Source organism: Archocentrus centrarchus, chromosome 4 (assembly GCF_007364275.1).
Source record: "Archocentrus centrarchus isolate MPI-CPG fArcCen1 chromosome 4, fArcCen1, whole genome shotgun sequence".
Classification (NCBI taxonomy): domain Eukaryota; kingdom Metazoa; phylum Chordata; class Actinopteri; order Cichliformes; family Cichlidae; genus Archocentrus; species Archocentrus centrarchus.
Genome location: NC_044349.1, coordinates 38,159,223 through 38,187,164, shown reverse-complemented (window position 1 = coordinate 38,187,164; position 27,942 = coordinate 38,159,223). Strand labels below are relative to the sequence as shown.

The 27,942-nt window shown below is 43.5% G+C and overlaps 1 protein-coding gene across 1 annotated transcript; it reads right to left on the bottom strand.

Annotated features, from left to right (window-relative positions):
* Nucleotides 1–89: 89 nt before the first annotated feature.
* tprg1 (tumor protein p63 regulated 1) lies at nt 90–27,942 on the bottom strand. The gene is made up of 5 exons (XM_030727649.1): nt 27,500–27,942; nt 25,999–26,090; nt 20,450–20,626; nt 7,223–7,376; nt 90–1,409 (listed from the first exon to the last, which is right to left on the bottom strand). The coding sequence occupies exons 1-5, from the start codon at nt 27,737–27,739 to the stop codon at nt 1,215–1,217; spliced, it is 858 nt and encodes a 285-aa protein (XP_030583509.1). The 5' UTR covers nt 27,740–27,942; the 3' UTR covers nt 90–1,214.

Here is a 27,942-nt window from a genome sequence, read left to right as displayed (position 1 = left end):
AACTGAACGAGCACTGAGACGTCCAGCACCAAGAAATGAAATAATAAAACCACCAATTTTATTAGAAATATTTTTATTATTTTTTCTGAGGTTACTTAAGCACAAAACCCATTTTTCTTTATCAAAACCTTAATACAGACTCATTGCCATAACTATATGCAGACCAATCACTCCCTAAAATGCCCACTTTGATCCAGAGAAGCCCTGAACGCTGCTCCGTGGTATCTTTGTTTACGTGTTGTGTCTCCAGAAGCTGAAATTATGCTTTTCCAAAAATAAATGATGGCCTAGACCCGATTCATAGGAGGGTGCTAAAGATGAACATTAAGAGGTGAGGCTCCTCGTGGGAAACATGGCAACTGCAGAGACTTCAGCTTTAGCTGGAATGCTAACGCAAGCCATACTTTACAATGTGCAGTCATTTACACTGAAGGTGAAATGCTGCATGCCTTCATTAAATAAGTCACTGAAAAAACAGAACAAAGCTGAAGTACGTTCTCAGCCAGCGTGGCTGTAGTGTTGAACCACACTTGCAGTTACCACCATCTAACACAGGTGTCACCAAACCCACTGGAACGTAACTTTCCTTGAACAGGTAAAGGTAGCTGCATGATGAAAAGTGTATTTCGCAGAAGCAGAGCAAAGGAATTTGAATAAAGACAGCTGCATGTTTTTCTCTGTGTTACAGGCTGACAAACACACAATGCCTGGTAAACACACAAATTAAGGGGAAATTCCAGGACTGTATGCACTGCAAAAATACACTGTGAATGATAAAACTAAGCTGACAAATGTGGCCCAATGCTCCAGTGAATCTCTAAGGGGCTGAATGGCATGGGAATGAGCTTTTAGCAGACACACCGGGGGAGGAAGAAAGGAGTCCCGTTGCAAAAGAGTTGAATTACCATATCACTGAGGAGCAAATACAAAGCTCCTTGAGAGCAGCGGGGGATCCATCATCCAGTGAAGAGCGGTGTTGAAATGTGGATATTTCTGAGTGCTCAGACACCACACTGGTAATAAGCAGTGGGGGTGATCACACAGTCGTTTGAAGCTCACACTGAACACAGAGAAAAACACGAAGAAGATTTCTGGCCAATCTTTGTAGAATTCACACGAGCTGCCTGTAAGCAAATGAACATGAATCACAGGATTATAAATAAGAGCAACCAGCATGTGGAACACCAAAATTATTACATTAAATGTTAAAGAGATTAGAAGCCCAAGTTTCCACGAGCCATGCAGTAGCCCAGTTTGTTCTCGTTCCCGAGGAAAGACATGAAGCCCACGTAGGCCTCGATGTGGATCGGCTGGTTAAGGACCAGTACGCCATTGGCTTTCCCAGGAACCGGCTTCATGGCGTGGACCTTCTGCGCCGCATCCTTCAGCTGCTCACGAAACTTCTCGATCTGCGGACCAGAGAGCAGGAGAATCAGAAATGCATTCGGACCACTTTGATGTCTGCACACTTTTTTGATGGTGGCTCATTCCATGAAACATCAGTAAATGCCTCCCACTGCCCCCTCACAATCTGCTCTTTTTTATGGACAATAAATTTAGGATGCACCCACCAATGGTTCATATCAGTCTTGATTTTTAACAATAACGCACCCAAAACCTGCTTATGGTTTTTCACTGTAGAGGATTGTGTGCAGATTTTTGAGAAGAGAAATAAAGTTCTTATCAGATTGATACTGTGAGAAAATACTGTAATACATTTTCTGTGCTATGCAGATGATACACAGTTATTCTTTACCTATGAAGACAGACGACACAGCTCTGTAAATGGTTAAACTGTAGGCATTTCTTGATGAGTTTTCTAAACTGTATTTGGCCCCAAAAGACTCAGAAACATTGTTTGTTTCATCATTAGAAACATCCTTTCTCAGAGTGATGCTGAAAAGCTCATTCATGCATTTATTACTTCTAGGGTGGATTATTGTAATTCATTATTATCAGGCTGTCCTAAAAGCTCCCTGAAAAGCCTTCAGCTGATCCAAAATGCTGCAGCTAGAGTACTGACAGGGACTAGAAAGAGAGAGCAGATTTCTCCCATATTGGCTTCTCTTCATTGGCTCCCTGTTAAATCTAGAATAGAATTTAAAATCCTTCTCCTCACATACAAGGTCTTGAATAATCAGGCCCCATCTTATCTCAAAGACCTCATAGTACTGTATCACCCCAACAGAGCACTTCGCTCTCAGACTGCTGGCTTACTTGTGGTTCCTAGGATACTTAAGAGTAGAATGGGAGGCAGAGCCTTCAGCTTTCAGGCCCCTCTTCTGTGGAACCAGCTTCCAGCTTGGATTCAGGAGACAGACACCCTCTCTATTTTTAAGATTAGGCTTAAAACTTTCCTTTATGATCAAGCTTATAGTTAGGGCTGGATCAGGTGACCCTGAACCATCCCTTAGTTATGCTGCTATAGGCCTAGTCTGCTGGGGGGGTTCCCATGATGCACTGAGCCCATGTGTTTATATGCCACTCCTGGATGTTGTTTATATCGTCCCTCTCTTGTAATGTGAGTTTTGTTCTGTTTGTAGTCTCGTACTTTCTCTCTTCTCCCTCCCCTCAGCCCCCCCCCCCTCAGCAGATGACCCCCCCCCCTCCCTGAGCCTGGTTCTGATGGAGGTTTCTTCCTGCTTAAATGGAGTTTTTCCTTCCCACTGTCACCAAGTGCTGCTCATAGGAGGGTCTCTAATTGTTAGGGGTTTCCCTCTAATGGTGTTAGGTAAAACCTTAAAAAATGGATAGCTGTTGTTGTGAACTGACACTTTATAAATAAAATCTAACTGAATTGCATTCAGGCAGATGAAGGAACACAGTTTTCTGTGCTTGAATATCATTGACACAGATTAACCTGACTAAGAAGGTGAAGCTTGTTTGCAACAGGTTTACTGTTAAGCAAACCAGTTGTGAAGGCTGGGTCTAACTCCTGGCTGTGACTGCACTCATGACTCCTACCTGAGTAAATGCATGAGTAATAGTGTAATATGTGGGTGCAGCTTTTCACCCGGGGGTGAAAGAAGCAAAAGAACTGATGTCTTATTAACATCCAAACTTTTCTGGAGCTTCTCTTCTTAAACATTTATTTAAACAGGAATCTCCTGAGATTAAACCCAGCTGTCTAAAAACATTCAAACAAATAAGACATGAATAAATACATGAAACCAAGTGATCTGATACACAAAACAAACAACAGCAACTAGAAGATATGAAGATATGAAATATGTTGCAGACAAACTGTCCCAGTGCGGAGGATTGCTTTTATGTGTGTTTTTAGCAGTTTGAAGGCCAGATGATGCTAACAGAAGCGCTCATTTATGGAAATCTCTCAGTTTGGTTTTTTGTTAGAATGAAATTTCTTAATAAGGAGGGAACGGAAATCCAAACTGCAGGATAACGACATACTCATGCCTGTGAACACGACAGTATGTAGTATAAATGTGTTAAAACATGCTTTTATTGATTGTATTCAGCGTGATTACTCGAGACAACATGAAACAACCCCTCACTCTCGGTCATCCGCTGTAGTAAATTAATCTTGGTTATGCTGAAATTCTGTGCAAATTTCACTTTCATTTTTTTCAGTGTGACATGCTGAAACTGTCCCCATGTGGGGGCTCCCAAACCTAAAGTACAGGTGTTTAAGTGGGCGTTCATTCATGCAGGCGTCACTAAACTTGTAGTCACAACGGCATCTTTTGTAACTCGTAACCTGCGTAGCCACAGTGTTTCTGTGGCAGCCTGTGAGCGAGCTGAAGGTGCAGAGGCTGTAAGTAAAATGTGTGATCGTGTAACTCAGAGAAAGATGCAAGACTGAAAGCACACGAGAGGAAGATGAGAGATTATTGGCAAAGATAAGAACTCACACTTAATAAACTGTAAATTTAAAGCTTTTCCTTTTTCAGATTTGTATTAATCAGACAGCAGATCAGGACACGATGTGCTGCTGGAGTTATCTGCTTATTTCATATTATCAAATGTAGTTTAGAACAAACTGATGAACAATAATTTGTATTATTAAACTTGGGTCCTGGGTCGCCCTTCATTTCTTTATATTTTGCAGGAAAATGGGAAATAGGTGCAGCGATTTATTAAAACATGTACAAACATACATGGAAATACAGTATATGAGGCGTGAGCACCTTTATTCTTCAGCACTGAACCCTCTGAGGCAGCTTCCTGTCATTTCTTTCAGCAGTGTTCAGGAACAGTTCTGCAGGCTTCCTGAAGGACATTCAAAGCTCTTCTGTGGATGTTTCTGCCTTTGGTTCTGTTCTCTGCTGATAATATTGCTGCACTATGTTTTCCTGATGATGCTTCAGTGAACAGCAGAGGGATCAGCTGATCTCTCAGGTAGGGCTGTGCAATTAATTGAATTTTCACTTCAATTTCAGTAGCCTGCGCTGTGACCTGATGTTTGTTGCTCTTTTTTGTCTTTTGGCGTAACCTGATGGGCGCCTCCCATCATGTCGACGCAGCCCACAAGGATTCTGATTGGCCCGGTCAGCACTGCAGATTCCTCCTGTGCACTTCCAACTACTTTTCCCAGGAGAGGGTCAGTGAGAGAATAACAGTCTTTGTCTCAATATAACGAATAATAATCATAGCTTCAATATACGGACTCACAAACACCAGCAAATTCCTGGAGGGAGATCGCTGAAATGATCAGAATGACCTCATGAATGAATAAAGAAGTGGAAAAACTAGAGGAATGCCGTAACTAAAGAAACTGAGTCCCGGCATTTTATTTGTTTCTGTCGGCCGAACCGCAGGTAAAACACCGGCACAGGACCGCAAGATAATAAACACAGATTTACTGCACAACGGGATCTGCACCATCCGCAACACAAAGACTGTAGCGTTGCCAGTATAACCAGTATAACCAGTATAACCAGTATTTGCTGTGTCAGCCTGAACAATTCTGATTAGTGTGAAGCTGAACATGTTTTCTGTTTGCTCTGGGCTGTGATGGGCCAACCTGACCAGAATCAGGGTGCAGAATTAGGCCGGGACTGTAGAGACACGTCCCTATCAATATCAGACAACATCCGTTATGTCCCCACCAATCACAGGGCGTGATTAGCAAGGGACGGCAGGAAGATGCCCCTACCAATATTTGCACCGGACCCTGATTCATCTCTGGAAACCGACCGGACTCACGTCCCTACCACCGATAACACCAAACCTTTGAACACATGGATCTGTCAGGATGCTGTGGCACTAAAATTTATTTGGTCTAAATAACTTGGTCCAATTTCTTCCAAGTATTATTAGTGATAACTGCCATTATCTTTCCTTTCTATTTATCTATTTATTATTTGTTTAATTTATAATGTATTTATTTATATTGCAATTTATTTATATAGTTTATATTTTATTTATATATTCTGTATTTTCTTTTCAATTTAGTATTTTTTTCAAGAGATCGTAGAAGTGCAGTAGATTTCAAGGTATTCACTGTTCTTTAAGTGTAATAAATGCAGTGTTTACAGAGTTAACTAATTAAATAATTGTTAATAACTGTTAAATAATTGTGATTATGATTTTTCCATAATCAAGCAGCCCTGCTCTCAGCTCCTGTGTCACGTCTTTGCTGCATTTTCTTAAGGATGTGACTTTCAGATACTGCAGATAGTTTTTGGTACGAACCACATTTGTCCTCCACTTGTTTCCTCACTGTGTTTTAAGGACACACCGCGCAGCATGCTGGGATAAACCAAGCTAATAGCTCTTTGGAAACACCTTGTTGGTGCACTTGTGTTATCTTTGGCATTTTTCATAACAAATGATGTGTTTTTGTGACAGGCTGCTGGTAACAAAGAGCCTAAAGATACAGTTTGAAGCTGGTTCTTTGCTAAGTTTCCCGTTATGTGTCCACACAACTTTGAAACTTTGAGTTAGGAGCCTTTTTATACTTGAATGATTCAGAGGTCAACATTAAGTGGACTAACAAACCAAATAAACACTCCTCTGAAAATGGTCAGGGACATGGACGGGACTGAGGACGAGTGAAAAAGCAGACAAGGTCCAAAGAAAAACTGAAAGACCTCCAGAAAGCAGGAGAGCTGTTGCTAAAGACCACTTTAAAAATGACAAGAAAGTCTGAAATGAGGGGCGGATGAAGACTTTTGCACAGTACTGTTTGTAGTATTGTGGTACAGTCTTGTGTAATGTACTGTGCAGGAGTGGTTCAGAGCAGGTTGCAGTGTTTGTACCCACTCTTAGGTTAGGTCACAGGTCACGATGATCCGTTTGAAATGAATCTGACGATAAACTCCACTGGTTCATACTGACTTGGTGTTAGAGGTCGGGATGGGGGTGGGGGTAGAATTCCTCCGCCTGCCTAATTCAACTTTAACCCCTGCATAGATTCAGATGTGTGTCACTCCTGAGTGCCTCATTAGGTGTTGAAAAAGATGGATTACACATCAGGTGTTTTCTGATGCCTAATTCCAGCAAGTCATTTTGCAATCTTGACTCATTTGGCCACACAATGGCTCCCACTGCACCGCTTCATTTTGTTCACTTGATGGATCAGTTCACCCAAATTACAAATCAGTATGTTGCACTCACAGAAGGCAGTCACGCAGCTGCCGCACACTTGAGCTGTTCTGAGAAATGTGATTCTTCACCCTGTGCCAGCCTTCACAGGAAGCACTCTTACTGCACAGTGTTTACATTCAGATCGAAGAGGATTACGTGGAATTCGTGGAACAGTGTTTGTGTCCATTTGCATGGGCTAGTGGCTGAAACCTACACAGGGGCACGCTTCAAAAAAACCAATAGCGCGTAGCCCGATGGTGATGACACGACAAGTAGGTAGAAGGCAGACTGTTTGAAAAGTGGGCTAGAACAGGAAAGAGAGGACGTTCACCACCAAAGGAGAAGCACGAGAAGACACTATCTTCTGACTTTGGTGTTCTCAGTTGCAGGAGTCTCCAGGAGCCCCCTGGAGATGGTGTACAGTTACAACATGTAGACAGTGGCCTGCAAAGTGCTGCACAGAATCAACATACAGTCAACCCAGGCTCTATACTCTCAGTAACCAGGACGCTGCTCATGTACCAAAAAATGTACCAAAATCTTGCAGCATCACTCAAAGGGTCTGCAAATGCACCACATCTATTTGCATCATGTGATAAACTGGAAATTGTGCTGCGTGCATGAGATTTGTGGTGAACCTTCACACAGATCCATGTGTGTTCGATCAACTTACATCACAGAGAGCAGCAAAGGCGTCGCTGATGTTTCTCACGGGGTGGTACGTGAATGTGATGAAGGGGAAGTCGGTGGCAAAGGGGTTCCACTTGGAGGTAAAGGAAGGCTCTCTCAGCCGGTCCCAGAAGATTCGCACCCCCTCCCCTGCTCTCCTGAAAACACACCCAAACACAAACATGAGAAAGTGCTCTCCTCTGCCAGTGACGTCTGACTCAACCATGACCTTCATCAGAGGAGCGATATAACTCACTGCTTTCAACAAAAACTCTTGTTCTACTTTCTGCTGGAAGTCATGCTTTCTCTGCCTCAGTGCACAAGCAGAGACTGTTACAGGTGACAATTATGAAACTCTGATTTGAGTCTTTGTTTACATTTTATCCCAGTAAAGTAGTGTCAATGATCCTAATCAAGCCAAATGAGCAGGAATTGTACTTTGGCCCTGGAATACTGAGTTCTGTCTGCAGGAAGGGTGTTTTCATTCAGTAGTCGGTGGACCAGAACCCTCAATCACACTTTCTGGATTTCTCTTTTTCTCAGGCACAATGCCAAGGGTTAAAGTCAGAAGGAACAATCCAGAACGGTGTTTCAGCACCTTCAGTCAAATCTGATGGTCACTTAAATACAAAATAATGTCAAAAAAGTTAATTTTTGTGTGCTGCAACCTGGTGGTTGTTCCAGATGATGGTGTAGAGATACTTGCTCAACAAGTTAGAAGTAATGTCATCCTACAGTCCCGCTTACACCCTCTACACTGTTTCCTACTTATCCCTATCCCTGCCATGCGTTCATGCATGCAATGTCAATAAAGTTGTGGCTGGGAATTCAGCATATGTGACGCAGCGCGGGAAAAGCCAGCCAAAAACGCAGACCGAGAATCCCGGCTGTGCACTTAAACAGCCGAGGAATGATGCCATCGAGAACAACCGGATTTCCAATAGTTCCAATTTTTATCTTAACTTCACTGTCTGCAAATGTCTCCCAGAGCTATTCTCTCAGAGCTACGTGTGAAAAATGTAGTTTATCAAATAGTTTCTGATGCATCAACTGCAAATAAACAGCACAGTGTTTTGCCCCAAATCTTCATCCAGCAAACCCCTGGGGTTGGTGATGCCTGGGGGTGTGACCTGACCGTCAGCCAGAGCATTAGTGATGCTGTGACTGCTGTGGAGATAGCGCTGTGTGGATTGTGATCAGTTTCTTGTAAACATGGTGGAGTTTTTAATCACAAGTTTAATCATTTACGAACTCGCTACAAGCAACGATTTCTCTGTTAGCTTTGTTACTTAAACCACAATAATTCACAGAATTATTACTGGATACACTTCTGCATCTTCAAGTTAAAAATTCATAGAATATAACAAAGACAGATGAATTAAATGTGTTTTTTTGCATGTGAATCTAGAAGTTTTTACATTTCAGGAAACATAGAAAGTAAGAAATGAAAGCGGAGGCAGCCTAAATGGAGAAAGCCTGTTTAGAGTGGCAGCAAACACAAAGTGTTTCTGTGCAGTTTGGATCATAATCTGCCTGCGAGCTGAAGGACAGCTGCTGCAGCTCCCACCGAGAAGAAAACTAATGTGTGATAATTTGACTCTCGGAGATGGAGAAAGATGTAAGATGAGCGATGCTCAGTGTGACATCTGATGAACTTTGATTTAATGTTCTGGTCAGACCAGTGGTGCTGAAAAAAGGTCAGTAGGGTGAACAAATATGGCAGCAGCGTTTATAAACAACATTTGTTATTGCATTGATGACACGCACCTTTTAGTAAAATTATAAATGGATCCATTATAATTGTTAATGATTGATATACAAAGTCAGAAAACACTGAAATGAATGAAATCACTGGATCAAGGAGAACAGTCTTCAGTTTAAACTGATGATTCAATTCAATTTATTTTTATATAGCGTCAAATCACAACAAGCCATCATCTGAAGGCGGTTTCTCCTGTAAGGTAAAGATCCCACAATGAAAGACCAACAGTCAAAACGACCCCCATGAGAAAGCAGATGGTGACAGTGGGAAGGAAAAACCCCCTCTGGACTCCAGTGGGGTTCTAAACAGAGTCAATGAAAAGAAACACTCAGTGCATCATGGGAACCCCCCCAGCAGCCTAGGCCTATAGCAGCATAAGTAAGGGAGGGTCCAGGGTCACCTGATCCAGCCCTAACTATAAGCTTGATCATAGAGGAAAGTTTTAAGGGTAATCTTAAACAGGCCTGGTTATTGATTATGAGCCTGATGATTGAAGACCGTCTGTGTGAGGAGGATTTTAAGGGGCTCACTTGGTGTTGGCGCTCGTTGTGTGATTGTATCACTTCCTGTTCCTGTTACAGAGCATAGTGGTGTTTTTGTTTCGCTTAATCTGTGTAGCTCAATTAATTAAGTCTCTAGATAATGAACTATTTACAGTGTAATCTTCACATGCTTTATCCAAAGCACTCTCTGCTGAATCACCTGTTAATTAAACAGGATATCTTGTGTTTTAGTGGAGCTAAGTTACATTACTCTGTAAATTATTTTATCTTAAAGACTTAAAACCTCATTTTCTTAACTAATTAGCAAGTTTAATTGGACAAAAACTTCTTTTGTTTTTCATTTATTATCTACACAAATGATTTTTAGTGGATGCCTAAAAACTAATAAAGCTCTGGAGTGTACCCAAAAAGTACAGCAAACACTTTGTGTGTGCACAAATAAAACACAAAGCTGCCTGCTGATATGAATGTACTACATATTCATGCATCATTTTATTTCCCTTCTGTCCCTAAAGGGGAGAAGCAGACCTGTGTGCTTCACATTAACAATGTTAGAAGAATGAAAATGTGCACTGATCTGTCCTCGGGGTGAATACTTCATGTGAGGCCGATCTGATGTTTGTCAGGCTCACAGTAATCCACAGTGTGCTCCTCATATTCTCTTTCTTTAGTCCTGCTAAAGTAAATATTGTAGGTTTTAATGAAAAAGCCCTCAGGTCACATCTTTTTTCTGCTTAATGAACCCTCAGAAGACCGAGAGCAAACAGACATGTAAACACTCACAGATCCCATCTTTGAAATGATGTTAGTGTAGCTCCACATTCTGCAAAGATCTCCATAATTCTCCATTTGCTGTTTGCCAGCATCAAGTGTCATCGAGGACGCTCAAAGACCGCAGCAGCGCTGCTGTTGCTGCTCCAAAGCTAAAGACTTCCAAGCAGCTCCTCTCAGAAAACCAAATCACACAAAACAGATTTGAGATTTTACACAGAATTTGACTCATTTCAAACCTCACTGAAAAACACCCGTTTCCTGGTGCAGTTTTCAGGTATCCATAGAAATGCAGCCAAATGAAAAATGTAATTGTGAGCTTATAAAAATAACATCAATACCAGCAGCTCTCACAGATCTTTTAGCATCTCTGGTTAGCCTGAGGCTCACAAACATAGCTACACCAGAGCTAAGGCAATTAGCAGGATGCTGCATGTTACGTTAGTACATTAGCTCTCCTTTCTTCAGCTCTGCCGTAGATACAAATAAGCAGGGACCCTTTCTGGTCCCCTAAGTATTTAATTAGCAAAGAAATTAATTTGCTGCTCTGCCAAGACCAGAGGTGAGGCTGAAGAACAAATTACTGGCACTCACAGTACAAAATCATTTGGAGTTATTCTCAGGTTTCCTTCCCTAGTGCATCCAGGTTCCCCCAGCCTGCGAATCCCACGTTAACCCCCGATGTTACCTCCGTGAATATCGGGGGGTGCTCCTGCTGGCACTGAAAGCTCTCTGATGGTGTGCTCCTTGGAAAGAAGCACAAGAGCTTTAAAGAGCAGAAGATGTAAACCTTAGTGACTGTGTGTGTTTGACTCACTAATACCACGATTATTGCAGTACTGTAAGTAAGATTATTATTATGCAGGCTTTCTGTGACATATTGTGTCTCAGCTGCTGGTCATTGAGAGCTTAATTAAAGGAAACATTACTTAAAGATGTTGTTCCTCTTTAACAAGCAAGTCACAGTTCGCCCGCAATGTGGGGAGGAGGAACAAGAGGGGGGGGGGCTGTCCCCCTGATATTTCCTGAAAAGTGAGGAGGTCATAAGCCTGTGAAAACCGTGGTGATCGATTCAGAGTATAAAATGTGGTCTGATAATAAAACAATTTAATAGCATTTAAAGGGAAGCTTTAGAAAAGCCACTGCTGAGAAGCTCACAGCTTCTGTGGAGTCTCTTAAACCAGAGCCTGGACAGGATGAATAATCCGCCCACAGAACGTGTGCAGAGAACAAATGATGGAGTTCCAGATGGGCAGCACTGCAGCTTAGTGAGGAGGTGGTGGAGTCATGAAGATCCAGAAATGAAGGTGCTGAGTCCTGATGGATTCAGACTCTGGGACTGCTGCACTGGTCTAACCTATCAGTCAGTACAGTTTGCTCTTGTCCAAGTGACCAAGCTTATTATATTCTACCTGTGCAATAAATGCAACAGATTTATGTTAGGAGCTTATCTGACCTACTGAACTAGAACACAGTTGAGGTATTTACATAACCATCTCCATCCCTGCTGTCTTTGTAGGATCTGATTAACAAAGCAGGGACCAGATAAACATTTACTCAAAACGGTGGCTTGAAAAACTTGCTGCAACAGGTTTGACTGCTCTGCCCAACGTAATTACATCTGCAGCCGAACAACAAAAATACTGTTGCTTCATTATCCTGCATAAGATAATTATGAAGAAAGGCAGCGGGCAATAGCTGCTGCATGTTTTCAGTTTGCAGAGCAGCACTGGTGGCACTGCAGCGTTACAATGAGTTTCCATTTTATGGCAGGTAAAAATTCAAAGCAGACCTAACTGGCCCGACTCAGTTCAAACTGGTTTGCAGAGGGTTCCTGTTCAGCAGGACATACGAGTCAGAAGCACTTTGCAGTACATAATAAACCAAAAATAAAAGTAAGACACAAACAACACAAACAACAAGAAGAAACACAGTGCATCATGGGAACCCCCAGCAGCCTAGTGCAGCACCGAATAAATGACGTTTCGCTGAACTGAAATGAAGGCATTACTTGGAATCTGAAATGAACTTTAGTGGCTTGATTATCTGTCTAATAGTCAGAGAGTAATGCAGTGGTTGGTCTTGGTTCAGAGATGTCTGTGGTGGTGATGGACTGATGCTTCCAGTGAGAGATGTCCCGATGCTTTTATAAACGTAGAGCTTTTAGGTGAGACTCTGCTAAAATGAGGAATACTCCACTACATTTGCAAGAACTGTAATATTGTTTATATGCAGCTAATGTGTTTTTTCCTGGAAGGCAGATAAGATCGCTGGAGATGAGACGAATGCCCACACAGCGCCCTCACTATCAGAGCTGAGGATTTCATCATGTCTTTACGTACCTTCTGCACAGCTTTAACACTGACAGTCAGGTATGAAATAACACTGAACCCTCATGAGTCATTGCTGCTGCTGTAGCACGGCTGCGTGGAAGTACAAACACTCGGGTTTATTCAGCGTTCAGTGCGGTGCAGAGACCCTGAAGTGAAGGCAGCTTCCAGCAAAGTGTAGCTGGATTCTGTGATTCAGCCACCGCTGACGCGTTGATGTTAGCGGCCCGAGTTTTGGTGGAACACGTACCTGCTGGTTTGCATATAATAAAAGGTGACAAAGAAATAAATCAGGATGGAGATGATTTCCCAACAGTGTCCTCATTTCCTTAATGACCTGTCATCCTATCTGCTCATTTTATCACATGCCTTGTGCAACAGAACATTTCCTGCCAACCAGAATTAAACACCTGAGGCTAAACAATAGCAGTGTAGCTGTTGATATGTCACAGTCCCAGGGAGGGGCTGCATCATAATGCAATCATCTTGCCCTGTTTACACAAGTGCTTTCAAAATGACAATGTGGCTGCTGAACATTTTGTGCCTCCTCCTGAGCAAATGTTGTGGAGGGAGAAAAGGAAAAATGGCACAAAAGCAAAGCCCAGCCTAAAAGACTGATTATATTTCAGCTCAAGGGGGTGAGGATGGTGGAGTTACGTTTGTACACACTGCCCTTTGTAAAAGTGCGCACCTATTGCCCAGGTATCAATGAGGATATAAAAAAGCTTTGGAGAATTCCACAGGTAAGCTATCACTGAGAGAGGGACCAGCCCAAACAGGCAGAGCAGGGCTGGGCTTTCCAGCCAGAGGCCTTGGAAGTTTTCACTGTGTTTATGTGGCAGAGCTGGGGTTGGACTTTCACTGCACCTCACTGCATTACAACTGGAAAAGGAGGCAGTCGGGACCGACTGAAGGTTTGCATCAAAATAAAAAGGTCAGACTGTGAAATCCGCCCTGACCTTCCCACTGTAGTTCCACTTAATCCACAGTGTTTATACAAAATGCACACATGCACAAGAGAAACACTATTTTCTGAGCTTAAGGGCAGGTGACGAAAAATTCCTCCTGGGGCTTTCAAGCGCTTCGGACTCATAAGTCAACATGCAAGATAAATATCAATCCCAGCTCGAGTTGTCATGGCAAGTGTCCCACATTGTCTCAGAGCACACAAACAAATCTGGGCTGATTGCTCAACACAGCCTGCGGGTTTGTCAGCCATCCATACACGGATCCATCCAACAAGGCTGCACCGCTCCAAGACAAAGGAGGAGCGGAGCGGCAACTAGGAAAACAAAGACAAGATAAGGAATTAAGCTGCACACATGATCAAACTGCTTATGCAATCTCTGAAGCCTAACACATACAGCCATGATACTGTACATACGGGCATGCAAACGCTGCCACATCACAGCTGCAGGCTGTTGGCAAACACCATGAAAAAGCCCACGAGCTGCTCTGCAGGTGTCTGAATTTACAGCAGCCTGGCCCAAACCAGCAGAGGTCTGCTGGTGTTTATTAATCCATACTGTGCACCACAGGAGCCGCCCGTGTGCACGCTCTGCTCCCCATCGATGCTTTAGGCTCGTTAGCTTGTTTCTTTGCATTCATATTTAACAGAACAGCTACAATATTTGGCATTCAGTTCTTACAGTTACATAAATGCTTCTGCTGAGGTTTGTTTCACTTGTGCAAATTCAAACCTGGAGTTTTACATTTTTTCACTTTATGCAGCGGACAGTTTGTGTTTATGAACATGAGGTTATGACAAATCCCACTTTTATCCAAGTGTTTCAGGTATATTTGGATCCCTGTCAGTAGTTATCACAGAAATGTTACTAAAGGTCCCGGCATGGTGATGAGTTAATGTTCTAGAAGTGCTACACAGAACTTTGCAGAGCCGTGCCCACATGCTGTAGCTACATGCTGTAGCTATGATTAACCTGTAATGTGGTACTCTTGAATCTGTGCTTGCATGAACTCTGCTCCTGTTGCCTTTTCAATCAATCTGAATTCTGTGGATTTCACCACCACCATATAAAAGACAAAGTAACCACCGTAACATCACCTACTGGTTTTGGACTGTGGCTCCATGTTAGCCTCATCAAAGCTAACACCAGCATTCAGATGAATGCAGCGTTTCTGTTTTTTTAACTAGGCTGTAAGAATATGTGGACTATATGGAGACTACAAAGAACTACAGAGGTTGGTGGTTCGATCCCCGGCTGCTGCATGCCAAAGTATCCTTGGGCGTGATACTGAACCCTGAGCTCCTGATGCGTTGACCAGAGTGTGAATGTTTGACAGTAGGCACGTAGATGAAGTAGACATGGAAGTTGGGACACGTGTGTGAGAACAATGAGCTGCATTAATGGAACTGCAGGATCCAGTGATGGAGATCAATCACTCTGGAACTAAATATCAGGTAAATTCAGACTCTGGATATTTTTATTAGATCTTTTTATGCTTATGAATTTTTCAACCTGTGTTTGACTTTCACCCGTGCACGCTCAGCAAACACTTCCTGCATACTTAATGCTGACAGCAGGTTTTCTGCAGCATCTTACAGATTCCAGAATGAAATAAGCTGAGATGAGGCCGGCTGTGACCGTAAGTGTCAAAACGGAGTCATAAAACTCTCCTCTTCCTGTTTTTGCACGTTAATCTGTGTGACTACCTGTGGAGCATTCGCCTGATTCCAAAAGGTAAAGTTCAGAACCTTTTCTATATATTTTGTAAAGGTTGAATAATCTGGCTGGATTATTGAGTATGTTCTAGCATTTTAATTATATGGAATTAGCCTGTATGCTTTACAACAGCTGCAGCTTTCACTTAATGCTCATCTCATGAGGAATGCTACTGGGTATTATTCTGATGATATATTAAGTACCTACTTTGCACTGACTGCCATCTGCTGTCTGAACATATACGGTGCTTTAGTTTGTAAAGGTCGTTCCTGCAACCTGAAAATCTCATAAAAACAGTACATTTAACACCGTTCATCTGCACAACACAGTTAATTAGTTCACTTGTGTCAGCAGAACAACTGAGAGTGAGGAAGAATCTGAGTTATTAAAACTGACTTGATAGATGAAGATGGGGCTAAATAAGGCAGCACACCCTCTGAAGCTTTACTCAGAGAAAAATCTCTGATCAGATGAGGAGAGCGGTGCTGGGATTACTTCCAGCCCTCTTAAATATATATTTTCCCTTACAACAGTTACTGAAGCAACCTCTAGTGGGGCTCCTTTAAACCTCCACACCCAACTCTCTCAGACAGGAATAAAAAAATGCATGATGTGCTGGGTAATTAGATTGTCTAGACAGTTTGGAAAGAAGGCACTTAAAACACATCTTTCCCCACAGATGCTGAAGAAACGGTGCTTCTTCTTCATGGGTGGACCTGGAGGATGAAAACAAAACAATCAGGACTAAAAATACTGACACACTTCCCACTGGCATTATCAAGGTTTGGGAGACCGCTGGGCTGCATGCGCACTCAGACACACACACACACACACACACACACACACACACACACACACACGCAAATAAGACGTCTGTTTTCTGCTGGAGAAGACGGGAACACTCAGAGAGGTGCTTTCACTCTGACTTCAGGAACTCGAATTCTACTTATACTGTTTCCAAGAACTTGATATCCTGAGCAATCAGACGAAGATTGGCCTGTGATGTCACTTCTGTGATGGCGTGCCATTGATATACAAACATAACCAACAGTTGTACATTGAATGCCATGAAGAGCCAGAGCCGCATCCCATGCCACGGAAAGGTTTTGGATTCCATCATCATCCATGAAAAACATGATGTGGCACGCTCCTGCCTCGAACCTTCGTTACCAAGGGTGCACACTGACATCAAGTGGTCAGACGACAACTGTCAGGATTCAAATCTGACTGCAGGCTGCAGAGTCTCATCATCACTCTGAGCTTTTGGATTTATCAACAGGAAGACGTCTTTGTTTTTTTTATTAATGCAGCCTGCTGAGTGGGATCATTGGAGGCGGAGCTTAACATATTCCTGTGGCCATCACTCATTTCACTGAGCTCTGCAAGCGACTGTGAATGAGCAGCACTTTTCCAGCCATACTGACCACACGAGTGCTTTGAATCCCAGTGCCTGTTTCTGCTGATCATCTGTGATCCAGTCTGTACATCAGAAGCTACGCTATCAGATCAGGACAACATAGCTGTACCTGCCTTTGCTGACATTTCATCATATAACGTATATTACACACACACACACACACACACACACACACACTCAAAAGTTTGGACACACTCAACACTGGACATTGCTGGAGTTGAGGAAGGACGAGACAGCTGATGAGAACAGGAAGTATGCATGTAACCCCAGTGGGAGTGGTTACATGAAGACGTGCACAAAACAAATGCTACAACAAAAGGCAGCCAGGGCCTCTGTGGCCCTCTGACAGCCTTCTGATGCCTGCCACAGTGATCCCTGAGCTGACATGTCTTGATTACAAAAAGCACGGGGTGGCTGTAGCTCAGCTCACCTACTGATCGGAAGGTCGGCGGTTCAGTTCCTGGTTACTCCAGGCCAATGTGCCAATGTATCCTTGGGCAAGATACTTAACCCCAAGTTGCTCTCCGACGCAAGCGTTGGAGTGTGAACGTTAGATAATAAAAGTGCTTGTATGAATGGGTGTGAATGGGTAAATGTAAATGTGTTGTAAAGTGCTTTGAGTGCTCAGACAGAGGAGAAAAGTGCTGTATAAGAACTAGTCCATTTACCAGAGGCCAACTTCCCCATATCTATAATCTGCTTATAGTTGTAGTTTTGGATCCTCAGTAAGAAGAGACTTTCTTAGTGTGACTGCAGTAATTGTAACATCGCTGTTTCTGTTTTTTGCAACAATGAACACCATTTCCCATAAACCTCGGGGCATCAGTGGGATACGCGTTATGAGTGAAGGGAAACTTGCAGAGGAGCTGTCAGGACGTGGCATCGTGACTTTGGCTCTTTGTTAATGTGGGAGCGTCTGTGAGCGCCTCCATCAGCCCAGAGTGAAACACTAACAGCTCATCTCCTCAGCTGGCCTTTCACTGTTTTCTGACTTTGTGATGCGCTGTGGAGGAAAAGTTTTGTGTAGTGTTAAAGCAGCAGGAAGATTCATTTCCATATATACATGAACATTTCTGTAGATCAGTTTCTCCCAAAATAGGAACGACCTAGACAAAAAAAAAGAAGACACTTCCTGAGGGAGAGACAGAGAGGAAGAGGGGGAATGAAAGGGAGGCAGTGCTGAAGATGAAGACAGAAAGAGGAAATGTTTGAGGCTCCAGTCTTTCTTACTTCAAACCATCTCTTTACTGCTGGACTCCCGGGTGGCTTTCACAAGCATTTTATGTATAATTTAATGTAATACGCGGAGATAAAACCTCCAATAAAGACCGTGCTCTCTAAGCTCTTCACAGCACATTACGTTTTATTCATCAAATTAGTTTTAGTTGGTTTGGTATCCCCTGAGCCGTCTTTAAAAGGTTTAGATGAAAGGACTACATTAATTTTGCCACTAATCAGTTAAGTGACAGCTCCAAGTGACAGCTCTGCACTCCTTACCCTCAAAAACCTCTCTGCTGTCCCCGTTTGCTCCCTGCACTCATCCACCACACACACTTCACACTTTTTCCTTCAAATGTTTCTTTAAATTTGACACCGTGTTATTTGATACTAGATTAAAATAAGCTGTGAGATGATTACAGCCTGCACACAAATGTGACTGGGCATGTTTAGTGGTTAATGGTGAAGCAAAGGGAGCCATTCTTCACAGGGAGTCGAGCTTCGTGAAACAAATTAGAGCACATTAAAGATAATTGGAGCTAATATTTGGAATTCTCCGAGCAGACTTTTAGTTTGTTAATGACCAACTGAAGCCACAGAGAGCAGTTTAATGCAGCGTTTCATCAGTCAGGAAGCACGTTTCGTGGTCATCGTTCTGAACCACAAACTTCTGCATTTAACCCTGAAGCAACCCATCGAGCTCAGCCACTAACATGACCCCATTAGACTTCAGACAGGGAAACGTCCTCCAATGGACACAGCTGTCTGTTCTCCTTCCCACACCAATGAGCAAAAACAGCTCTTTGAAGAAGTACAGTACTGTGCAAAAGTCTTGAGCCACCTCTGGTGTCTTTACGTTTGCTTTAGAGGACCTTCATTTCCTCCAGCTTTCTGAAGCTCTTTCAAAGTTTTCTTTGGACATTGGCTGCTTTTTCCCTCGCTTTCAGAGGAAGGTTTTAATTTGTTAAACCACGTCACACCAACCTATGAATCATTCACCTATAAAAAAGACAACCAACTCATAACCACTTTTCAGTACTTTTTTTTTGCATTTTTGGCCACAGCGGCTTTTATGGGCAGTGGAGAGCAACAGCAAATGGGGGAAAGATACTGGGGAAGACACGCGGGCAAATTGGCGACGGGCTGGGACTCGAACCCGCGCCGCCCACACTGCAACACGGCATATGTATGTGGTCACTGGCTTCACCACTAAGCCACCCAGGCGCCCCAGTTTTCAGTACGTTTTTAGTACTGAAAACCTGTTTGATTGCCCTTCCTGACACAAGACCCAAGGGATCTGTGCCTCCTCCCGGGATCAAACTGGGGATCTTTCATTTGTTAGGCAAACTTGTAAACCGCACAACAATAGAGCCACTACTTTATGTTCTCATTTCTTTAGTTGAATCTATGAAGAAAAAAAAACTGGTCAAGTGGAGGACAAAAGAAGAAGCAACAGGCCTAAAAAACTATCTACAGGTTAACAGTATCTGAAAAGCAGGTCCTTAACAGACCTGAGAGATCATCTGGACCTTCAGCTGATCCATCTGCTGTTCACTGAAGACTCATCAGAAACGGTCTCGGTGGAAGGGCGGCTGTCAGGAAGCCGTTCCTCAGGCAGGGAAACAGGGAGGAAAGGTCTGCCAGACTACACAAGAACTGGACTGAACATCAGTGGAACAGGTCTGATGGAGTGATGACTCCAAATGTGAGATTTTTGGTTCAAATCATTGTCAGTAGGTACAGAGGAGGTCAGGAGAGGTCCAACAGTGAGTGTCTGCAGCGATCTGTAAAACACGGTGGAGGCTCCGTCATGGTTCAGGGCTGCATTTCAGCCACTAGTGTTGGAGATCTTGTCAAAATAGATGAAATTATGAATGCAGAAAAGTACCATCAGAGTTTGATCCACCATGCAATACCATCTGGAAAGCATCTGATTGACAGTGGTTTCATTCTTCGGAAAGACAATGATCCCAAACACACTGCCAATGCAGTAAAAGCATCCCTGGATAGAAAAACACACAGGTGAACACTATCGGTCATGGATCGGCCTCCCCAGAGCCCGGACCTCAGCGTTACTGGAGCAGTGTGGTATCATCCTGACAGAGAACAGAACCAAAGGCAGAAACATCCAAAGAAGAGCTTTGAATGTCCTTCAGGAAGCCTGGAGAACTGTTCCTGAAGACTGCTTAAAGAAATGACAGGACGCTGCCTCAGAGGGTTCAGCCTGAGCTCAAGAATAAAGGCGGTCACACCAAATACTGACTTTCAAGCTGGTTAGAGCTGCTGTACAAGCACAGTTTTTGCCTTTTACACTGTATGTCAATGCATAGCATTCAACAAATAGCTGCACCTACTTCCCACTTTCCTAGCAGAATATAAAGGAATGAAGGGCGGCTTTTGCACAGTACTGTAATCATGAGACAATCAACAGTTTTACAATCAAAAATGTCACAATGCCATATAGAAATATGTAGCTGGACTCTCTCGGTCACTGAATCTAAAAGCTGAAGGTCAGCCGGAAGGCTGAGAGAACGGAGCACACTTACTGCAGCAGGGAACGCTTCGGGAAGCTGAAGGTACCGTGAGAGATGCGGTCCACGAAGTTCAGCGGGATCCTCTGCATCTGGTCACAGTTGAACATCATGAAGTCGTACTTGAAGACCAGGAGAGACAAGTCTGTGATGACAACAAGACGCTCCTTTTCATTGTTCCAGTGATCCACTCTGAAACAACCAAACAGTGTGTGAGCAAGTTTATTAAAATGTTCTGAGACCAACCTGTCATCCTGTCATACAAGCCAGGAAACATCCAGAAGGTTTAAAAACAGGTTTTTAAATGAAGAAATATTTCAGATTCAGCATCCAAATATTCCAAGGCCACTTTTTACAGAAGGGCTTCTTCACTGACTCGTCACAGTCACCTGTTATAAAGCTGCTGAGCAACATCGTGATATTAGGAAACACAGCATCGGCACCAGGAGATTCAATCCCACTCAAACTGTGAAGCTCAATTAATCAGTTGTAATATTTGATTTTGTATTAGACCTGAGTTAGTCTCAGGTTTTCATATCCCACCATATTTGCTGACAAATTATTTTATTAGACTACAGAACAAAAAAATAAGCAAAAATGGATTTAAATTATTGGAATTCTGCAGGAGGTCATATAAAGTTAATAGACATGCACACGTACTGTAGAGCTACTCAGTTATGTACTGTAACAGTTCACAATTTTAAAATGACGTCCTGGGCAAAGATCATACAACATGGATGCAAGCACGCCCTAAATTTTTACTGGAAAAATAGGCTTTCTCTTATGCCCCCAAAATGTCTCCAAAAAGGTTCAAATCACAACAAAACTGCATCATTAAACACACACACACACACACACGCACACACGCACACACGCACACACACACAGCTAATTCATGGTGGCACAGATTCTCTCGGAGCAGCTCTCTTTCTTACAGCCCACTGAGCCGGGTGCACGTGGCCACCTCAGAGTGAAACACTCCTGATTGCTGCTGGCAGCCGTAGGCCAAAGAAGACAGTTCACTGAACAGCCAGAGCGTCACAGAAAGGTGTGGGTGAAGAGCTTTGACTGTGCTGATGAAATGAGTTAACCTTGACTGGGCACGGGCATCAAGCACGGTACAGATGTGCTGCAGAGATCCACGGTCAGACTGTGGGTGGGCTGACACGCTGCTGGCACTCAAGCCTGACACAACAATGCACTGCGGGTCAGGAAGAGAACTGAGGGGAAATCCCTCTGCAGGACGCGCTGCAGACTGCAGGAATATGTTTTTCTTGCTTTCTTTCTGTTAGTGCAGCATATAATCTCAAAGCAAAAAAGTGAACAAAAAAGACTTGGCTATTTAGTATCGAGTTAAATGAAAATACTGATACCTCTCACTGTCATTGTCACACTGAACAGCATATGGAAATGATATACAGATAGCAGCTTGGCATGAACACTTGGAAGAAGCTCTGTCAAAAAGTACAAAAAAGTGGGGAGAAACACTTTTTGGCTTTCTTGTCACACATTGCTGAGGTTGACACTGACTGGTCTGCAAACACTTGTCAACCACTGGTAAGGACACTGGTTGGTGAGTGCAAACCTGAAGCAGAAACAGAGACGCCATAAAAGTTGCACCTTTTGAGACTTGTTAACTGCAGCGCTGTGGCACAACTTTGACCTCGAAGGCAAACGTCCTTCGTTTTCACTTTGTTGAGATTTACTCCCACTCAGCTGGTAACTAGTGAGTGTTTGCAGACAAGTTGGCATCTTCCATGCAATCTGCCAGTGTTTTTGGTGCAACAGCCAGCAATCTCCAGCAACCACTCGCCAACTGGTCAGGGAACACTCGTTCTTTCCCTCGCAGCCAGTGACTGCATCACATCTAATCTGGAGCACAATTCTCAAGCAATGTGCCCCTGACATCACACGAGAAACCTCTATAACAGATGGACGTAGCTTAAAAGTGGGGTCAACACAGTTACCTTAAATCTGCATCCTTTATGATGGCCAGTGGGGGGCAAACCCAGCTGTTGTGAGGGGGTGGGTCTACAGGAAAACGACTTTATAGGCTCAGGTGGACGTTGAACATGAAGTTCATTTTTCATCTGAATTGAAAATCACAATGGCGACTTCATAACAGGACTTTGCTGCCACATGGGTGACGTCACAGTGCCTCTGTCCATCTTTTATACTGAAGTTTGGAAAAGGGGAGGCAGCCAGGTGAGCTCTGCCTAAAGGTAAAAAACATTTCAGCTTCCGTTAAAGAGCAAATCCCTGTCCATATAAAGCAAGTCGTATGTCGCCCATCACTTTGGCTGCTAGTCAACATCCCATTCTCTGGTTGCACACTGCATACGTTTTTTAGTGAAACAAGCAGTGCTGCACCGGCCGCCAGCCAATGCTATCCTTCACTCCTGCTGGTAGATGTCTCAATTGCATTGCTTCAAAACTGAGATAAGTTTAGCTGGTACCTGCACTTTTTGCATTGGCAACTGCAATTTCACCTGCCATCACAACAATTCACGCAATTTCTCAGATAAGTGATGATCCCTGGTCTGCTGGTAGTCACCCCTTCGGGAACAAAGCTTGTCTGTAAGCTAAATATGAAGGCACAGTTTCTTCTGATGAGCTTAGCTTAGCAGGAAGAGTGGAAAAACGGACACATGTGCCTTAGCTCTGTCTCTAGGTAGAAAGGTTTGGGAAACGCACTTCCTGACTCTGAATTTAGGAAAGAAGGCTGATACTCTGTGTGCTAAAGATAAAGCCAACAAAACATTACTTCTTCTGTTTTTTCCTACACAAATATCACCATCTACTGTAGTTTTAAAGGATAACAGTATTGCAAGGGAAGTACAGCCATTGAGATGACTCTCTCTAAAGCTGCTGACAACCTTCAGCGAAGCCAAATTTGAGGAATTTCTCATGCTTTGCTGACATAAGTCAGCAGCCTCCCTTGGGGGAAAACTCTGCAGCAGCGTCACAGAATTACCACATAATGCACTCTTTCTGTTGCTTGAAGTCCTACGCCAGCTTTTGTAGCAATGATAACAGCGGGCGAAATGTAGGACAGGCGTTAACGTGCATGTGTGTGTGTGTGTGTGTGCGTCCAGAACTGCATGAACTGGGATCCATTATTCATCGTCACATGGACAGCCTTTTAAATGTTTCCTGAAAGCTTGTGCAGGAGTGATGCAACCTGACACCCATCGAGTGCACTCTGTGAACGTCCTGCCGTCACTTTCTGTTTCTGTGTGTTCGATCACTACCTCTGCCTCACACTGAGGCGAAGTCTAAGAGTTTTGGCTTTGAGCAGAGACGTTCAGAAACAATGAGGTCATCTGTATTTGTAAAGCATTATGAGCCTGCTCGTAGCTTTTAATGGAGCAGCCACTTGCTGCAGAGTTCATAAGGTGTATTACTGATTGATTATAAATGAGGACCACTTGATACTCTAATCACTCTTGTTACTCCAGTTCAGATATTTGCAAGTTTAAATGTAGGTTTAGGAATTCTTATCAAAAACAGAGCAAAAATGTAGTAACAGAATTAGAAGTTATATTGAGAGAAAATGAATCTGATTAATGAGGAACATGATTAACAGTTTCATAGCTCCTAAAACACACACTGAATATGAGGCCAGTGAGTATCTCTGTACATCTATCTTTAGTTTCAATTACCTGAAGGTTCATATTTGAGAAACTGTCAGGCTGGCCTGTAAGAAACTGTGATAACCTATCATGTTTGTCCATGCCACACCTTCCTTAGTTCTTCATGGCACAGATTCAAGTTGCTGGAAACCTTTCTCAGAGATTTTGGTCCATGCTGACACGATAGCGTCACACAGCTGCTGCAGCATCTCCTGTTCCACCACATCCCAAAGGTGCTCCACTGGACTGAGATCAGCTGGCTGTGGAGGCCATTTGAGTGCGCTGAACTCGTCATGTTCAAGAAACCAGTTAGAGGTGATCTGAGCTTTCTGACACGGTGTGTTATCCTGCTGGAAGCAGCCACTGAAGATGGCACACTGAGGTCATAAAGAGATGGACGTGGTCAGCAGCAACACTCAGCTAGGCTGTGGAGTTTAAACGATGCTCCGTTGGTACTAAGGGGCCCAAAGTGTGCCAAGAAAGTATCTCCACACCATCACACCAGCGGCAGCCTGAACTGTTGATACGAGGCAGGATGGAGCCATGCTTTCATATTCTGCATGTTGCAGCAGAAATCGAGACTCATCAGGCCAGGCAGCCTTAACCAGGCTTCTCCTGTCCAGCTTTGGTGAGTCTGTGTCAACTGTAGCCTCAGCTTCCTGTTCTGAGCTGACAGCAGGGGCACCCAGGGTGGTCTTCTGCTGCTGTAGCCCTTCTGCTTCAAGATATAATGTGTGCTGTGTTCAGAGATGCTCTTCTGCACACCTTAAGTGGTTATTTGAGTTAGTGTTGCGTTCCTATCAGCTCGAAGCAGTTGGGCCATTCTCTTCTGACCTCTGACATCAGAGGAGGCAGTCGTGCTTTTTCTTAAATACATAATCATACCTCACATACTTTGACAGAAAATAACAGAGCAAATATCCGCTCTCTTTCTATTCAGTTTCCCATCCTGTGGATGGACACAAACTCCACCATCTTGAAGTACCCTTTGGCGAGCTCAGCTTAGCGGCACAGTCTCTGATCAGGGGATGACCTCACGACCCAATCAGTTTATGTGTGGCAAAATATGACACAGGAAAGGCCAATACTAGCTAATTAGTGGCAACTGAACTTTCAAAATAAGAGTAATGGGATTTACTGCTAGTAAACCGATCACATCTTTCTGTCAGATGCATGAAAAAATAACAGTAAATCTTATTAGCAGCATGAGCTGGAATATCACTGCAGGTGTGTGCTACACCTGTTAGCTACATAAACAGACACAGTCTCACTCAGGTACACAGAGAGGTCAGGAACACAAATTTGTGTGAATATTTGCATTGTCGTCATTCACCGCACAACAGACTGGGACTGCTGTGGACGGCCTAACCAGTAAGCTAATAAAGAGAGGAACGTGGCCCCCTGGGAAGCTGAATTGCCCCGGCCTCTTATATATAAACAGACCCACAAAGTAAAAGCTGATATAACATTTAAGTGGATGCTGCACGTGACTGACATAGAAACAACAGACAGTTGTTGGTTTTTGGAACAAGGAAAACTCGTGCATTTGAACACATCGCAGCACTTTGTGTGTCATATTTCCATTCAGCTCTTTAACATGTGTCCTCTTTGTTTCTACTGTGGGCTCATCTCCCTTTTTACTTCAGTAAAATAAACTAATCTTTATTCATAACTCATGCAGACTCACCTCCTTTGTTCAGCCTGGTTATGACAAAACAAATACATTCAAAAACACTTGAAATGTCTTTAGATACACACATACCACCCACTTTATAGTGAATTACTAACCTTTTATTAAATGTTTAATACCGTTTCTAAATGCTGAAGACGGGTGGGTGGGGGTGTTCAGGTAAAATGTTGCCAGAAATGATAAAAGGTTTTCACTGACACAAACATGAAGCTGTGTAACAGAACATGATCTCATGAACTCACTCTGCCATCAGCCAAACGCTGCGAACGCTGCCATCTACCTCCTCATTCACCAGAGCTTCAACGTCTTTGATGGCCTGATTCAGAGTGCCAGGCTGCGGAGACAGAAATGCACGGGTGTCACTTTCTAATTTTCCATTGTGACAATCACAACGTGTGCACAGAAAGCTTAAGGGGTAATCTTTGAGGCAGATGTGCAGCTGGGACCAGTAAAATGTCAGCGTGTCTGTGTGTCAAACAAAATCACAATAAACACAAGCATGAAGCCTGAGCATGTGAAAATGAGCTGAGCGTGGAGAAGTGTGAGTAAGTCAGGTTTTTGAGCACACGAGGGAAACGCACCGTCAGCCGTGAGCATTTCAACGTGCTTCCATTCTCGCACTTCGTGTTTTATTATTTCAATGCCAAGTTGGAGAGTGTGGAAAGATTAGGAGTTCATAGCGAGGGCTCGACAGTCATTCTGTAAGCTGAGGCTGGTGCTGCGCTGGCAACACGGCGTGTGACTGATTCCCCATCACAATCCAGTCCAGCAAACCTCACTGATGCTCAGAACGTGCCGCTCGTTGCTGTCGATGTCTGACTGACATAAAGTCTGCACGCTAGTTTTTCTAACATGAACTAACCTTTATGGTCTTTGCTCATTTACATGGTTCTGCTGAAACACACACACAAGAAAACGCACATCGCTGTTTACTGTACATCCTGTATCATTATACATGAGAGTGTTTGTTGCTGCTTTCAGCTCTGAAATACATGAATACTCTGAATGAGATACAGTAGCTCCTAGAGGTGGTATACAGAGGTATATATGTATTAAGATGAAATGGAGAAGAAGTGTAGGTCTATATAAGAGGGCTAAGTCTGAGCAGAAGTCTAACCCAGGAGTTTCTGCACTTCCATAAATCAAGTACATGATACCGGTGTTGTGCCAAAAAGTGATCGTCTGCCAAAAAGTGATTGCCAGAAAATGATTGCCCATATTTAAACTGTTGTAAATGACTTGCTGACCTATAATCTGTGAAAAATATGTCAAACAAATCTCTTGTGAATGATATCAAGTCATTTTGAGTAAGAAACAACATTTCTGTCACAAGGTAGAAGCTGCAATCAGTTTTTGGCAGAGACTTTTATATATTCTTTATTTATCAGGGTAAAAACTGCGATTGGCCAGATTTTTAAAGGAGATATGTAGCCAAGAGGGCAGCAGAAATCAGAACAAATATAACATTACACTCTATAAAGATATTTTCAGTGACCAAAAAGGACTGGATCTATTATAATGTACGTGCAATAATGCAGAGGCATAAACATACTTCAATAACAGGTCATTTCTTCATTTTAGCCCTTCATAAATCCTACTGACTACACTCTATTCACCAATATGAGCAAATACATTACACATAAAAGCACATAGAAACATCAAAAATCACTTTCTGGCAGACGATCACTTTTTGGCACAACACCTGCAGCACTTGGTGCCAGGAGGAAACGGTAATAACTTTACCCTCAGCACGAAGAACTTCCTCATTTTAAACTGGTGCAGGGTGGGCTCCACAGACAGGGCACCGCGCTGGGAGGGGGGCGCCACGCTCTCCGCCGGCCGCTCCTGCGCGTCCCCTGGGCGGTCAGCAGCTGGCTGAGAGGCCTCCGGACCGGCCGGAGAGGAGCTGAGCTGAACCTCCTCCAGCTGCTGCTGCTGCGCCTCGCTTCCTTTAACTCCTTCATCCTCTGCGTCTGCCATCATGAGGCTTCACAGAAGCGCTGATGTGTCCGGGTTTGTTCCGTCAGCACCTTCCCAGCGACGGTCTGCGAGGCTTTAAGAACTCCTTCGACTTGTTGAGCTCGCGTTATTCTTAGAAAGCGGTCATACAGGTTTCTTACCTCCGATTATCGAGTACGTGTAGCAAGTCACAGAAAGGCCCGGCGACAGGTGCACAACTTCCTTCT